This window comes from Balaenoptera ricei, chromosome 3 (assembly GCF_028023285.1).
Source record: "Balaenoptera ricei isolate mBalRic1 chromosome 3, mBalRic1.hap2, whole genome shotgun sequence".
Taxonomy (NCBI): domain Eukaryota; kingdom Metazoa; phylum Chordata; class Mammalia; order Artiodactyla; family Balaenopteridae; genus Balaenoptera; species Balaenoptera ricei.
Window position 1 is genome coordinate 117,031,369 of NC_082641.1, and position 13,887 is coordinate 117,045,255.

The 13,887-nt window shown below is 46.1% G+C and overlaps 1 protein-coding gene across 6 annotated transcripts in view; it reads right to left on the minus strand.

Annotated features, from left to right (window-relative positions):
- SIL1 (SIL1 nucleotide exchange factor) overlaps window positions 1-13,887 on the minus strand; it is a 313,911-nt gene that overhangs the window by 187,561 nt on the left and 112,463 nt on the right. For all 6 annotated transcript variants that reach the window (XM_059917197.1, XM_059917198.1, XM_059917200.1 and 3 more), the window contains 2 exons: window positions 9,963-10,077; window positions 3,721-3,856 (listed from right to left, as the gene is read on the minus strand). In XM_059917197.1, the coding sequence (XP_059773180.1) occupies window positions 3,721-3,856; window positions 9,963-10,067 (241 nt within the window). In that variant the 5' untranslated portion in view covers window positions 10,068-10,077. The remainder of the gene's footprint in view (window positions 1-3,720; window positions 3,857-9,962; window positions 10,078-13,887) is intronic.

The following is a 13,887-nucleotide window of genomic DNA, read 5'->3' on the forward strand; positions in this document are numbered from 1 at the left end:
GAGAGACAGGAAAATCACTTCCAGGAACAAGCAACTCACAGTGAGGATGCTGACAGTGATAACAGAGGCAGGGAGACTTCAGGAGAGTGACCTACAGCTGCTCCAGGGCTAAGTGACTGGGGCCCAACTCCTATCTGGCCTGGTAGGAAGGTCCATGAAGTTACGGGTTAGTCCCCTGGTATTCCAGGCCACAGCAGGCAGTCAGGAAATCTGCCTTCAAATGAGCCCAGACCACATAGCCCAGTATCCCCTCCTTGGAGACCTCAGGACAACAGAGATGAGGTCCTCCCTTCAGAGACCTAAAGAGACAGAAGGTACTGAACTGAAATCAATAATTGTCAACATAAACTAGCCATTTTGCCGTTCTCTTAAAAGTCCCCAAAAGATATTCCACCATATTCCTATGCCACGCACCTAGCTCTCAGGCAGGAAATGCTGTACTAACCCCTTCTGCTCCCTTATCAAAAATCTCCCTGGAAGGAAAGAGGGAGAACATCCCATGACCATGGAAGTCTCTCCTTGTCACCATAAGTTCCTTCCCTACCTAAAGCCAGAGAGGACAGGAAGGCTACATACTCATGTACCCTCACTGGCATCCAATTCCACAATCAAGTTTAAGGAGTGGCACAAATGGCAAATTTACCGTTAAAAATCAGAACTGCTGTGTACCGAGTAATGTCTTCATGTTGGGAATCCTCAAAACAGCCTCTGCAGCAGGCAGGGCAGGACATTTCCCCGACGTCACCAATGGGGGAACTGAAGGGCAGAAGGATTCAGTGACTTGCCCAAGATCCCCTAAGTAGCAAAGCTAGGATTTGAACCCAGGACTGGCTCAGTCTAAAGTCTGTGCTTGGGACTTCCCTGGTGGTCCAGTGCTAAAGAATCTGCCTTACAATGCAGGGGAGGTGGGTTCAATCTCTGGTCAGGGAACTAAGATCCCACACGCCACGGGGCAACTAAGCCTGCACACCACAACTACTGAGCTCACGCACCTCAACTAGAGCCCGCGTGCTGCCAACCATGGAGCCCACGCGCTCTGGAACCCGCACACCACAGCTACAGAGCCCACGCACCCTGGAGCCTGCGTGCCACAACTAGAGGAGAGAAAACCCGCACGCCACAACTAGAGTAAAGCCTGCACACCACAACCAAGAGCCTGCGTGCCGCAACAAAAGATCCCACATGCCTCAACAAAGATCCTGCATGCTGCAACTAAGACCTGACACAGCCAAAAATAAATAAGATAAATAAATAAATAATAAATAAATCTTTAAAAAATAAAATAAAGTCTGTGCTCTTTACCACTAAATTATACTACCTCCTCATTTATCTACTCTCCCTGGGACTGGCTACATTCCTTTTAACCTTTCAGTAGCTGTGATGGAAGCTCCCAGGCAGCATTCGTTATGTGGTGAATTAAATATACTCTGATTAAAGGCAAGTGCCAGCTATCCACACAGACCACTGAGATGTCAATTTCCTACCAACAGACATAACATATAAAACCTTAATATACACACAGAAGGGCTTCCCTGGTGGTGCAGTGGTTGAGAGTCCGCCTGCCGATGCAGGGGACACGGGTTCGAGCCCTGGTCTGGGAGGATCCCACGTGCCGCGGAGCGGCTGGGCCCGTGAGCCACGACTGCTGAGCCTGCGCGTCTGGAGCCTGTGCTCCGCAACGGGAGAGGCCGAGATGGTGAGAGGCACGCGCACCGCAATGAGGAGTGGTCCCCGCTTGCCGCAGCTGGGGAAAGCCCTCGCACAGAGGCGGAGACTCAACACAGCCAAAGACAGACAGACAGACAGACAGACAGACAAACAAACAAATATATATATATACACACAGAACACCTTGATCCTGTCCTGGGACCTAAGAGAGTCTTGTCTGCCTCGACAGTACCAGACTCTGAATCACCACACATCAAACCCTGAGACCATAACAAGCCTCTCACCTTCCCTCCCCTCACTGGTCCTGCTTTGGGGGTGAGTGTAGGTGAAATGAAAAACACTCTTGGGATATGGGGCAAGCATGTCTGGACCTAGACTTGCTTTGCCCCCAGAGCAGAGTGTCTGTGCTCAAGCACAACACCCCAGCCTTTGGGGCAGCTTCAAGGGAATTTGGGGCAGAACAACTTATAAGGGGCTCTTGAGAAACTAGAAGGCAGAAGATGATGTCAATGGGGTAACAAGTTAAATATAAAAATCAGTACTCCACTCTAATTCTCCAGGAGGTGCTCAGAGCCCTCAGCCTGCCCTCGTTACACAGGCTCTGGCCCTCCCTCCCCAAAGATACAAAAAGGGCTCTTTTGCTTAACCATGGACAGGAGCCCCACTGCCCAGAGGCTGGGCAAGGGCCCTGGGTCAGAACTTTCAGGCTTGTTCTGCAATGTGGACTGGGGTCTTGAAGGGTGCCACAGGAAAAGAGACGGTAGGAGTAAGGATGACAGGACGTTGACCTCCATCGGCTCCAGGCACTTGCCTGGTTAAAAGTGGTACGAGCACTTTTAATCACATAAGATCAGTGGATACAGCACACATCCTCCACTTCCCACACCCTGAGAGCCCCTCTAGTTTTAGTCCCCAAAGACCAGGGGGGCTCAGTTCTCAGGGAAGGTGGAGGAGGGCAGCCAGAGGTTGGATCTGCTGAACCCAGTACCTCTGTCCCTAAAATCTCCCTCTACCCAACTCCATTAGCACCTACTTGGTTTCCTTGGTGATGCAAGCCCAGCAGGAGTGATATTGCTACCAGATAGTTGGCTGGCACAGCAAACGCTGCCCCTGCCAGCACAGCAGCAATGGGGGCAGTGAGGACATGGTGATGAATATCAGCAAGGAGTTGATGAAACTATACTCTGGCAGCTGCCAGGGCTTGCCATCCACCCGCCACAGTGCAGAACGCAAATAGCCTACTCCTGAGAATGGGCTCAAGTGTCATCACAGTCGGGCTCCAGCCAAGGACAGCTGGGACTCTAGAAGGACAAGTGGGAGGAAGGTGGGTCCAGGCTGGGGTCAATGACATAGGACAAGTTGGCTGAATGACACAGGTCAAGTCACCTAACCTCTCTGAGCCTCAATGTTTTCATCTGAATATAAAGACAATAATAGCTCCTATTATTGTGAAGACTGAACAAGATTATGCACATGAAGCACGTAGCACAGTATCTGAACGTGGTAAACACCACAACTGCTGGCTTTTTTCATTATTATTTTAAGCCCTGGGCCCAGGGCCATAAAAGGGTTAGAAAGTTGTTCCTTCTGAGGATGCTCCATTCAAAAACCAGGCCAGGAACAGCCCCTGTTTCTTGGCACAGGTTCCTTTAATAACAGAAAACTCCTGCCCCGCACCAGTGCTCCGGACTCTCCCATGAACAATATTTCAGCAGCACTGAGCCGAGCAGCAGAGCCCAAAATAGCATTTGCAGAGTGAGGCACATGTCACTGCCTCTCCTGTGCTTCAGAAGTGCAAGGAAAGAAAGTTTTCTATCACTTGCTCCAAAAGCTCGGCCACCCACCACCCGCCTTCCTTCCAGGGCACTCAGATGCCACAATCTCTGTTCTGCAGGAAAACAAAGGTCCCTGAGTCCTGCAGCAGCAGCCACCCCTACTCCCCTCCAGGAGGCCAAAGAGGGGCTGTTCCTTCAAAACAGCCCTGGGGGGAGAAAGGACATACACATTTTGAATTTCAAGTATGTTTCCTGGGGACAGCGCTGGGCTTGGTACCTGGCCGAAGTGCCTGCCACTCATGGGTCGGGTGAAACACCTCCAGGACCTTGGGATCCAGCTCCTCCTCTGCTGTGGTTTCCTTTCTCTCTGTTTCTTTGGTGCTGCTCTCCTCTGGGTTGGTCAGTGCAAACTCCTTCAGAGAAAGGAAAACACAGGGCATGAACCACCACAGCTGGGTACCAGGCAAGCAGAAAGAAAATGGCCTGGGGCAGTACACTCTTCTCCTCCTTGCCCTTCCTGCCCTCCCTAGCCCTGTTTGGACCTTTCACAAAGTTAGTGTCAGAACCAGTACAAGTGAGGTGATACGGTCAAATTAACACAGTATGTGTTGTATGTATATGGCACTTCTGTGTATGCATTAAAAAAAAAAATCCAGAAGGTTCCACACTATCTTGAGGGAGTTAAGGGAACATACTGGGGAGAGGGGTTGACAAAACGAGACAATAAGAGCCTTTTACTTTTTACTTGATAAGCTCCTATCCTGTTTGATGTTTAAAATTCATACCTATTATTCTTACAATTAAAAACTAAAGATATTTATAAAAGAAAAAACATACATATGAATAGGAAAGTAAGGCCTCAAATGGTCAACACAGATGTACAAAAGCTGGCAGCTAAGGCCCAATTAATTCCTAAGCAGCCCAGCAGGGCAGAGTAAGGCCGTGGGCACCTTCATTACCCAGGGTACCTATGGAGCATAAATGACCTCTTAGGGCATTCCAATCCATGGAAGAAGGGGTACAAGTGGGAAGGTGCAAGTCCAGCTGGGCTGAGGGAGGAAGATGCCCGGGTTGGAAACCTCTTCCTAAAACCTGTTTCCTTCCACCCCATGGAGAGCATGGAGGATTAATGAGATGGTGTAGAGCACTTTGAGCTCAGGAGACAGACATGTAACATAAATACAAAGTATTATTCATCTTGCTCCTTCCCAGCCTCCAATCCTTCCTGTCCCATTTTTAAACCTGTTCTTGCATAAAAGCAGTAAGACCTCAGGAAATTGGAACCAGAGGGTTCCAGAGCTCCGGGAAATTACATTTGGGAGGGCAAAGAGGAACCCACACTAGAACACTGGGAGATTATTTCAGCCCTTCCACCTCCCCCGCCATCACTTTTCCTCCACCTCCCAATTTTTCCCCTAGGAAGTATTTTTCATGGATTCTTCCTATGAACCCAAACCTGTGCTAGGTACTTTAGGTAGATCTCATTTTGGTCTCCTGAACAATTCTAATCCTACATGGGAGGTAACAATGTATCCCTTTCAATGTGCCCCAGCACAAATCTGAGCTCGAAAGAAAACAAGGAACAGAAGAGTAGATGTGTGTGAGACTAAAGAGAAGACAGACTGGCAGGAGGCTCCGTGCATTCTAAGGGCATGGACATCAAACTTCCAACAACTGAGTTTCCTGAGGGCAAGCACTGTGTCAGTCTCTTTCACCACTGTATACCCCTTGCCTAGCCCAGGGCTTAGTTCGTAATCACACAACAAAGGAACAAAAGAAGGCCTTCCTCCTACAGGCAGGTATGTCTTTTGGAGGCAAGTCCAAAGAGTTTGCTGGAAGCCAGGAACTAGCCCCACACTCCAGAACAAAGACCACTTTGTCCACTAAGTACCTGCAGCCTATGTACTCCAGGGCCCAGCCATGCTGGTCAGTCTCTGCCAAAAGCACCATACACGAGACCATGGGACTAGAAGACCGTTAATAAGATTTACCTCAGGGCTTCCCTGGTGGCATAGTGGTTGAGAATCTGCCTGCCAATGCAGGGGACACGGGTTCGAGCCCTGGTCTGGTAAGATCCCACATGCCGTGGAGCAACTAGGCCCGTGAGCCACAACTACAGAGCCTGCGCGTCTGGAGCCTGTGCTCCACCACAAGAGAGGCCACGATAATGAGAGGCCTGTGCACCGCAATGAAGAGTGGGCCCCGCTTGCCACAACTAGAGAAAGCCCTCCCACAGAAATGAAGACCCAACACAGCCAAAAAAATTAATTAATTAATTAATTAATTAAAACTCTTAAAAAAAAAAAGATTTACCTCAGAAGTATGTGGACTAAATGTGGATGTAAATGAGTGCTGTGTGCCAGGTGTAAAAACAACCAGGAGTGGTGGGACTGTGAAAACTGGAGTCCTCCTGCCTTGACTAAGAAACACAGCTGCTACTCAGCTGCTCCACCACTGCCACGAAGGCATTCAACTTGATGAGAAACAAAAATCCAGATTTTTATGTGACATTTTCTTACTTTTAGAACACTAAGAGGGCCAAACTAAACATCTCTAAGCTTTACATTACAACTCTTGCTTTAGTGTATCTATTAGCCAGTTAACTCCTGGCAGGTACAGCTGTAATCAAGTAACCAAATGCTCAACATCAAGAGAAGCAGAAAGAGGCAAGGGTAATGGTGATGATGACAATATGGCAGAAAGCCCAATCCAGGCAAGGCTAGTGTTCATTCTGATGAGTAGGGGCTGAGAAAGCCTCTTTTTCTAGATCTTTAATGAGATTAATAGAGTAGGTTCAAGAAGAAGGATTACAAGATATGAACCACTGAGACACATGCTTCAAGCCCTAGGAAAGCCAAACGCTTTCTGCAACAATCCCATCACTGCTCAAAATGTTTTTTAAGCTTCCTCTTGGTATCATCTTTGAACCATTTTTTTAAAAATTATTTATTTATTTATTTTTGGCTGTGTTGGGTCTTCGTTTCTGTGCGAGGGCTTTCTCTAGTTGCGGCAAGCGGGGGCCACTCTTCATCGCGGTGCGCGGGCCTCACTATCGCAGCCTCTCTTGTTGCGGAGAACAGGCTCCAGACGCGCAGGCTCAGTAATTGTGGCTCACGGGCCTAGTTGCTCCACGGCATGTGGGATCTTCCCGGACCAGGGCTCGAACCCGTGTCCCCTGCATTGGCAGGCAGATTCTCAACCACTGCGCCACCAGGGAAGCCCTGAACCACATTTTAAGCTACACACACACACACACACACACACACACTCACAATCTGCCATTACTTTACAGATCACCTGTTTTTAGTAGAGGTGATATAAATTTGGTGTTCCCCTGTCTGGTCAGCTCACCCTGTTCACCAAATCTGGCTCTGAGTGACTTTGGCAAGCACTGAGGGAGGTTCAGTCACACAAACATACTACAAGCTGGACAATCACTTCAAAGGTGGAACTGCAGAAAAGGTTTTCAGGAAAAGCAGCATCATGGAGATGAGGTTGTAAGGATAACAGTAGCTACCATTTATTAAGCCCTTACCCATATTCCCGGAACTGGTCTGAAGTGCCTTCCATGCCTCACAACTCATCCAAGTTTCATCTATGAAGCACATACTTTTAGTCCCATTTTACACATACAGGGCCTGTGCAAAACCACACTGCTGAGAAAAGAAGAGCAGAGATTTAAGTCCAGGACTGCCTGGCTCCAAAGTGCACGCATGAATTCTGGCTCACTTCTGTGTTTCTGTTCTTAGTCATGTGTTCTAACGGTTGTGCCCTGGGATACCGAGGGAAGGAAGCAGGGTCAATGAGATCACCCCAGCACATTTATCAGCACATCCTCCTTCCCTTTAATGACTGTGTTTAAAGAAACACCGTCCCAGAGAAAGGGACGACCCTCTCTCTGCTCCAGCAGTGTCCTGAACAGGAGACAAAGACCAAGAGGTGAGGGAGGCCAGCCAGCCCTTGGTCAGCTCTGAAGTAAATCTCGTGCTCTGGTGACCTCTCAGTTGGCTTCTCCGAGCTCCCTTCCATGCTGAATCCTCTCTTCTCTCTGCCATCGTTACTCTAAATACCAATTTCCTCTTAAGTGGCAAGAAATCCCAGCTAAGGTGTTAGCTGACAACAGCTTACCATGTCACACTTCCTTATAATTGTAACTGAGTAAGAGATTCTTAAAGACCAAAGCCTTCAAGATCCAAGGGAATGAATGAATCTCTCAAGGTAGGTGGATAGATGCTGTGACAGAGACAGACTGAGAAGGCAACATTTTGGGATAGAAGCCTGACTGACACAGCCCTAAATTAAACAATGGAAGCAGCCAACCCTTACTAAAAAATAACAGCTGACATTTATTGACCATCCATTAGCCATATTGTGCCAGTGCCAATGCTAGGTGCTTTATATATACAATCACATTTAATCTACAATAAAATTTCAGAGGGAGGTACCAACCCTGTTTTACACATGAGGAAACAAAGCTCAGAAATGGTCAAATTAAAAAAAAAAAGAAATGGTCAAATTGCCAAAGTAGAAGGCAAAAGGGAGTTTACCAAGGCTCTGTGCTCCTTCCACTGGGTTCCACTACCTCCCTCATCATCCACCACCTTTTGAAGGCCAGCATACCACACAACCACATCCCTTTAGCATTCGCACTGCTCCTAAGATGTGGCATCCCAGGGAGATGCCATAGCAGGAGCCAGGAAGGGAGGCTGGCTCCAGATCATACCCTGATACACACAGCCAGCCTTTGCTGGGTGGCCATTAACCTGTACAAATCCCTTTGGGGAGGACAATTCCAGGTCACTAGGAGCATTTGCTGGACTCCAGGCTCTGAACAAAGGATCATGACCACTCCCACTTCCCCCACCACCCATTTTCACTGTTGTGAAGGTGGCTGGCTGCATAATTTGGATTTTAAATGCCATCGGGGCAGCAATTTTTATGGTATGAGAGAAAAGATGCTTCAACTCCTACTTGTACTTAGCACATGATGAAAGATTATGACAAATGGATACAGCTTAGGAACAGACATAAGGATAAAAGCAGCTTTTGCTGATGAAAGTCAGTATTAACATTTTTTTGAGATTAGACTCAAAAGAGCTAATATAAATGGGCCAGAATAATTATGGCTCTGAAAGCTCATCTATTTGGTTGGACTATTATCCAAAAGAGACTTACTAACACACAGTCCTTAAGTAAATTCATCAGCACGCTTTTGTTAATTGTGCATCTGCTAAAGCTCATGATGGGGAGCACCCAGATCCTCATGAGCTGCAGGTTGGAGGGGACACAGCCCTGAGCCCTTGAGACACTTGGGTGCTTTTCTGGGCCAGGCTATGCCAGAGACAGCCCCAACTTCATGCCATGGCCAGTCCCACCCTCAGGGGCCAATGGGATCCCAGTCTCATTCTCCTCGAAGAGGAGGCCAAAAAACGGCAGCAACAAGATCTTAGTCAAAGAACATTAAAAGCTCAAAAGGATTCGTGACTCCTAACTGTACATTCTCTCCTGCTCTACAAAGTGGGGAGAAAAGCAGAGAGAAAACAAAGGACTTCAGAGAGAAGGTGGAAGCTTGCCATGAACCAGAGGTGAACCTCAGCTGAGCTGGATTAAATTCATCACAATTGTCATTTGCACTTCAAGGCCCTCCGTCTCCAAAGCCTCCAGCACTTTACCCAACATTTAAGTGGGACCCCTGGGGTTGGAGAAGGTGGCCAGGGGAGGGTGAAACTGTGAGAGAGCTGACAGTCAGGGCATCTCAAGGGAGAGGAAAGAGAAGGCACTGGGAGTTGATCAAGGGCAGGCTGTTGGTGGGGCAGGCCAGGGAAATGGGGCCAGGACACCCTGCAGCCAGGCCAAGCTCAGGGCCTTCTCAGGCATTCTGCCCCTGCCTTTGGCAATGACAGAAACCCTCAGCAATGAGGTCTGGGTTAATGAAAAGGAGGCTGTAAAGAACATGGAGAAAAGGACAGAGGGAAAGAGGATACAGAGCTACAGACAGACTGAGCATGCACATGGATGAGCAGAGTAGACAGAGAAGCAGTCTTACTTGGTGCTCACCACACAGGCACCCAGCCCCTTGGGGAGAATCATGACCTTCCCAGCTCTGCCACAAACTAGCTTTATAATGTTGGCCAAGTTACTTAATATCTCTGAGACTTAATCTCCTCCTTGTCAAATGAGGATAATAACTGTAGTTGTCTACTTCATAGGGTTGTTGAGGGGATTAAATAAGAATACATATAAAGCACATAATACAATGCTTGGTACATAGTAAGCTTATCATATTATCATCATTGTTATTATATCATTATCATCATCATCATCTTTTCCCCAAAGAGAAACTGTGTCGTAAGCTTTAAACAGAGGCCTGAGGACTAAGGGATGGGGGAAGAAGTACACATACTCCATGACCCAGCACTGGTCACATTCCTATAAGAAACTCCCACAGCAGCCCTGGTGGCATGGAGGCTTTCCTGGACCCACCAAAAAAGATCCCTCTATTTGCGGTAAGACACTTACCGAGTTCTTATGACTGAGGCAGAAGGTGAAGCAGGAGGTCATCAGCATGCCGAGCAGCATGCCCAGAGGAGCCATCCTAAATAGAAGCAGGCCCTGGTGAGGCATAGTTAGGGGCCTGAGGAATGTAAACACAGAAAATAGAAGGTCAACAGGAAGCTGGTGCTTGACACCCCTCCCCCTGCCCCAGCATAGTGATTCCCATGATGTCACCTTTTTTGACAGATGTCAAACATTTCAGATGATGTCAGACATTTCCTGAATAGAGGTATCACAGGTCTTCTACCCCAAAGGTAGATCAACCTGAAGTAAGCCTCCATTCTCCCATATGGGGAGATATGCCTTGGTTAAAACTGTACAGTAAACCAGGACGCTTGCATGTGCTATAATAGCCCTGGTCCCTTCCTTCTTCATTATCCAGGTTGTTATCAGGTTGCACAGGGTGGTATTGGCTATGGTGAAGAGAGAAGGAAACTAACCAAATGATTTGTGTGTGAACAGACATGGGCCCAAATTCATATGAGCCTTTATAACCATTCACTTCTAAACCATATCCACTGTTATACCTGAAGACAGATACCATCAGCACCCTCTAAAACAGCAAAGTTCAATATTCCCAAGCCATAAAGCCTTTTACATCACTTTTCAGACAGTCAAACACACCAAAGTGCAGGCCCTCCTAGCTGTTAAAACTTAAATAACACAAGGATATTCCATGTTCACAGACTGGAGGCTTAATAATGTTAAGACAACAATACTACCTAGAGCAATATGCAGATTCAATACAATCCCTATCAAAATCCCAGTGGTGGGGAATTGGGGAATTCCCTGGCAGTCCCGTGGTTAGGACTTGGCACTTTCACTGAAGTGGCCCAGATTCAATCCCTGGTCGGGGAATTAAGATCCCGCAAGTCACAGCATGGCCAGAAAAAAAAAAAAAACCAATGGTGATTTTTTACAGAAATGGAGAAACCTATCCTAAAATACATATGGAATTTCAAGGGACCCAGAACATAAAAATACTGAAAAAGAAGAACAAAGTTGGAGGACTCACACTTCCTGATTTCAAAACTTACCACAAAGCTACAGTAATCAAAACACTGTGGTATTGGCATAAGGACAGACATATAGACCAATGGAATAGAATTGAGAGCCCAGAAAAAATTACATATATGATCAATTGATTTTCAGCAATGGTACCAAGACAATTCAATGGGGAAAGTCTCTCCAACAAACTGTTCTGGAACAACTGGATTTCCACATGCAAAAGAATGAAGTGGACCTTTCCCTTACATAATATATAAAAATTAACTCAAAATGGATCAAAGATATAAATTGAAGAGTTAAAATTCTTAGAAGAAACATAGGGAAAATCTTCATAACCTTAGATTTGGCAATACTTTCTTAAATATGATACCCAAAGCACGGACGATAAAAGAAAAAATAAATAAATGGAACTCCTTCAAAATTAAAAAACTTTTGTGCCCCAAAGGACATTATTAAGAGAGTGAAAAGACAACTCAAAAAATTAGAAAAAGATTTCTAAATCATCTATCTTAAGGGTTTAGTATCCAGAATATATAAACAACACCTACAACTCAACAACAAAAAAAAAACAAGCAAGCTAAATTAAAACAGGCCAAATACTTGAATAGACATTTCTCCAAAGAAGATATGCATATGCCAATAGGGACATTAAAGGATTCTCAACATCATTAATCACTAAGGAAATGCAAACCAAAGCCACAGTGAGATACTGTACCATTTTACATCCACTACTATGGCTATAATTTAAAAAAAAAAAAAACAACAGAAAGTAACAAATGTTAACAAGGATGTAGAGAAACTAAAACCCTAGTACATTGCTGGTGGGACTGTAAAATGGTGCAGCTGCTGTGGGACAGTTTGGCAGTTCCTCAAAAAGTTAAACATAGAACTACTATATATATATAATCCAGCAATTCCACCCCTAGGTATATATTCCACCCAAAAGTTCTGAAAACATTGACTCAAACAGATAGTTCCATGTGAATGTTCACAGCATCATTATTGACAACAGCCAAAAAACTGAAACCACTTAAGGATTCATCAACAGATGATTTTTTTTCAAATGTGGTACATACAATGGAATATTATTCAGCCATAAAAAGAATGAAATTCTGGTACATGCTTCAACATGAATGAACCTTAAAAACATTATGCCAAGTGAAATAAGCTAGACACCAAAGAATAGATACTGTATGATTCTACTTAAGTGAAATATCTAGAATAGGCAAATTGGAATAGTAAAAACATTTTGGTCAGTAAACTAGAGTGGAAGTCAAAAGAACTTAATCCAGACTGGCAAATGACCTCAGAAAGAAAGGCAGAAAGAAAAAAAATAACAAATTAAAAAAAAAAAAAAAAAAAAACTTAGAAAAATTCAGAACCTGTCAGTATCAGCCCAGACCCTTATAAAAGGTTTTCGTGTTGGTCACTCAGCCCCAATACACCTCATTAGTTTACTAATGAGGTTTACTCAAAGAGTCTTAAATGAATTAATTATAAGGGAAACACCTCTGGAGAGTATGGGGTTTTACCTTTTCTCTTTCCTATTCCTGCCACACTCCTCCATGTTCCACCTCAATAAATTGGTCCTGTGACAAGATTGCAGTGGAACCCAAAGCCCTGCCTGAACCCACTATAAGAAGTTATTACCCAGTGACCAGCCCACACCTTCTCGGGGGCAGACAGAAACTTTCCCTAAGGAAATCTGGAGCCGTGAAGGAAAACAGCCCTGCTGGACCGGCACTGTGCTAAAAAAGCACAGCCAAATGGAAAAGCAAAGGCTTGGGAGCTAAAAATAGATGCTATACTCACCCAGCAGCAAAAGCCTTTGCTTTCTGCCAGTTTCTCCCCTCTTTTTTTGTAGACAAAATGGAACGGCTGAGTGCCACATGAGCTTTCCCCAGCAACCTGGCTCCCTGGGGCACCAATCACACTGAAAGACACGGACTCAGTTCATAGCACAGCACTAGGTTCTGGACAGGTGCCTGGCCATGTCTGGGTGTGCAGAGGAGTGGGAGTGCAAGGCTCGGTGAGGATGAACAAGGGACAGAAGCTGCCACATCAAGAATGAGAAGTCAAGAAAGGCCCAGGGAGATGGGTCCCAAGAGGACAGAGCCCTAGAGCTTCCTATAATGTCCCATACCTTTTTTATTCTTGCATCCTTGGCTGTGGGGAAAAGGAGAACAAACCATGGAAGTAGGGGACTCACAGCATTATCAGGACAACATACATTAAGAGAGAAAAGGATTATCCAAAAGCCACAGACTTCCCTTCCCCTACATGAGACCGTTCATGTGTATATGCATATACACACACACAGAGAGTTAGACGCCTCCTTCTTACAGCCAGGGATAAACACCTGGAACTGATGCTGGGGGGAAAAAATGAGAAGGAACAGATAAATGAGAATGAAATCAAGGGTAAAGACGACAAATGAGCAGGAGGAGAAGGCCTAGAAGGGACTGAGGAAGAAGAGCTTGGGGGCAGCTGATGCACTAACAGCGTACCCACCTCCTGGAGTGGGATGGCAGGCCAGGTGAGAGAAATGGCAGCTCCCACAGGGCTCCTTGCCGCCTCCATCACCTGCACACACACTAACGCCCTCAGAAGCATTTTCTGACGATACTAAGGATGACAGGTCGATTAGTAAATGGATCCTTCATCTCCCCCACCCCCAATAATTCCATGTGGACTGCACACCTGACCTATTCATTGGTTCCATATATTTTTCCATGAATCAGAGATAAAGAGAGAGAGAACATGGTGGTGGGGGCAGTGCCTGGGGAGAGGCCTAGGAGCAGTGAGGCTGGGAGAAAGGTGTGAGACAGTTTCCCAGGCATTGCAAGGGTACCCAGAGAACAAGTGCAAACTCTGCAGCACA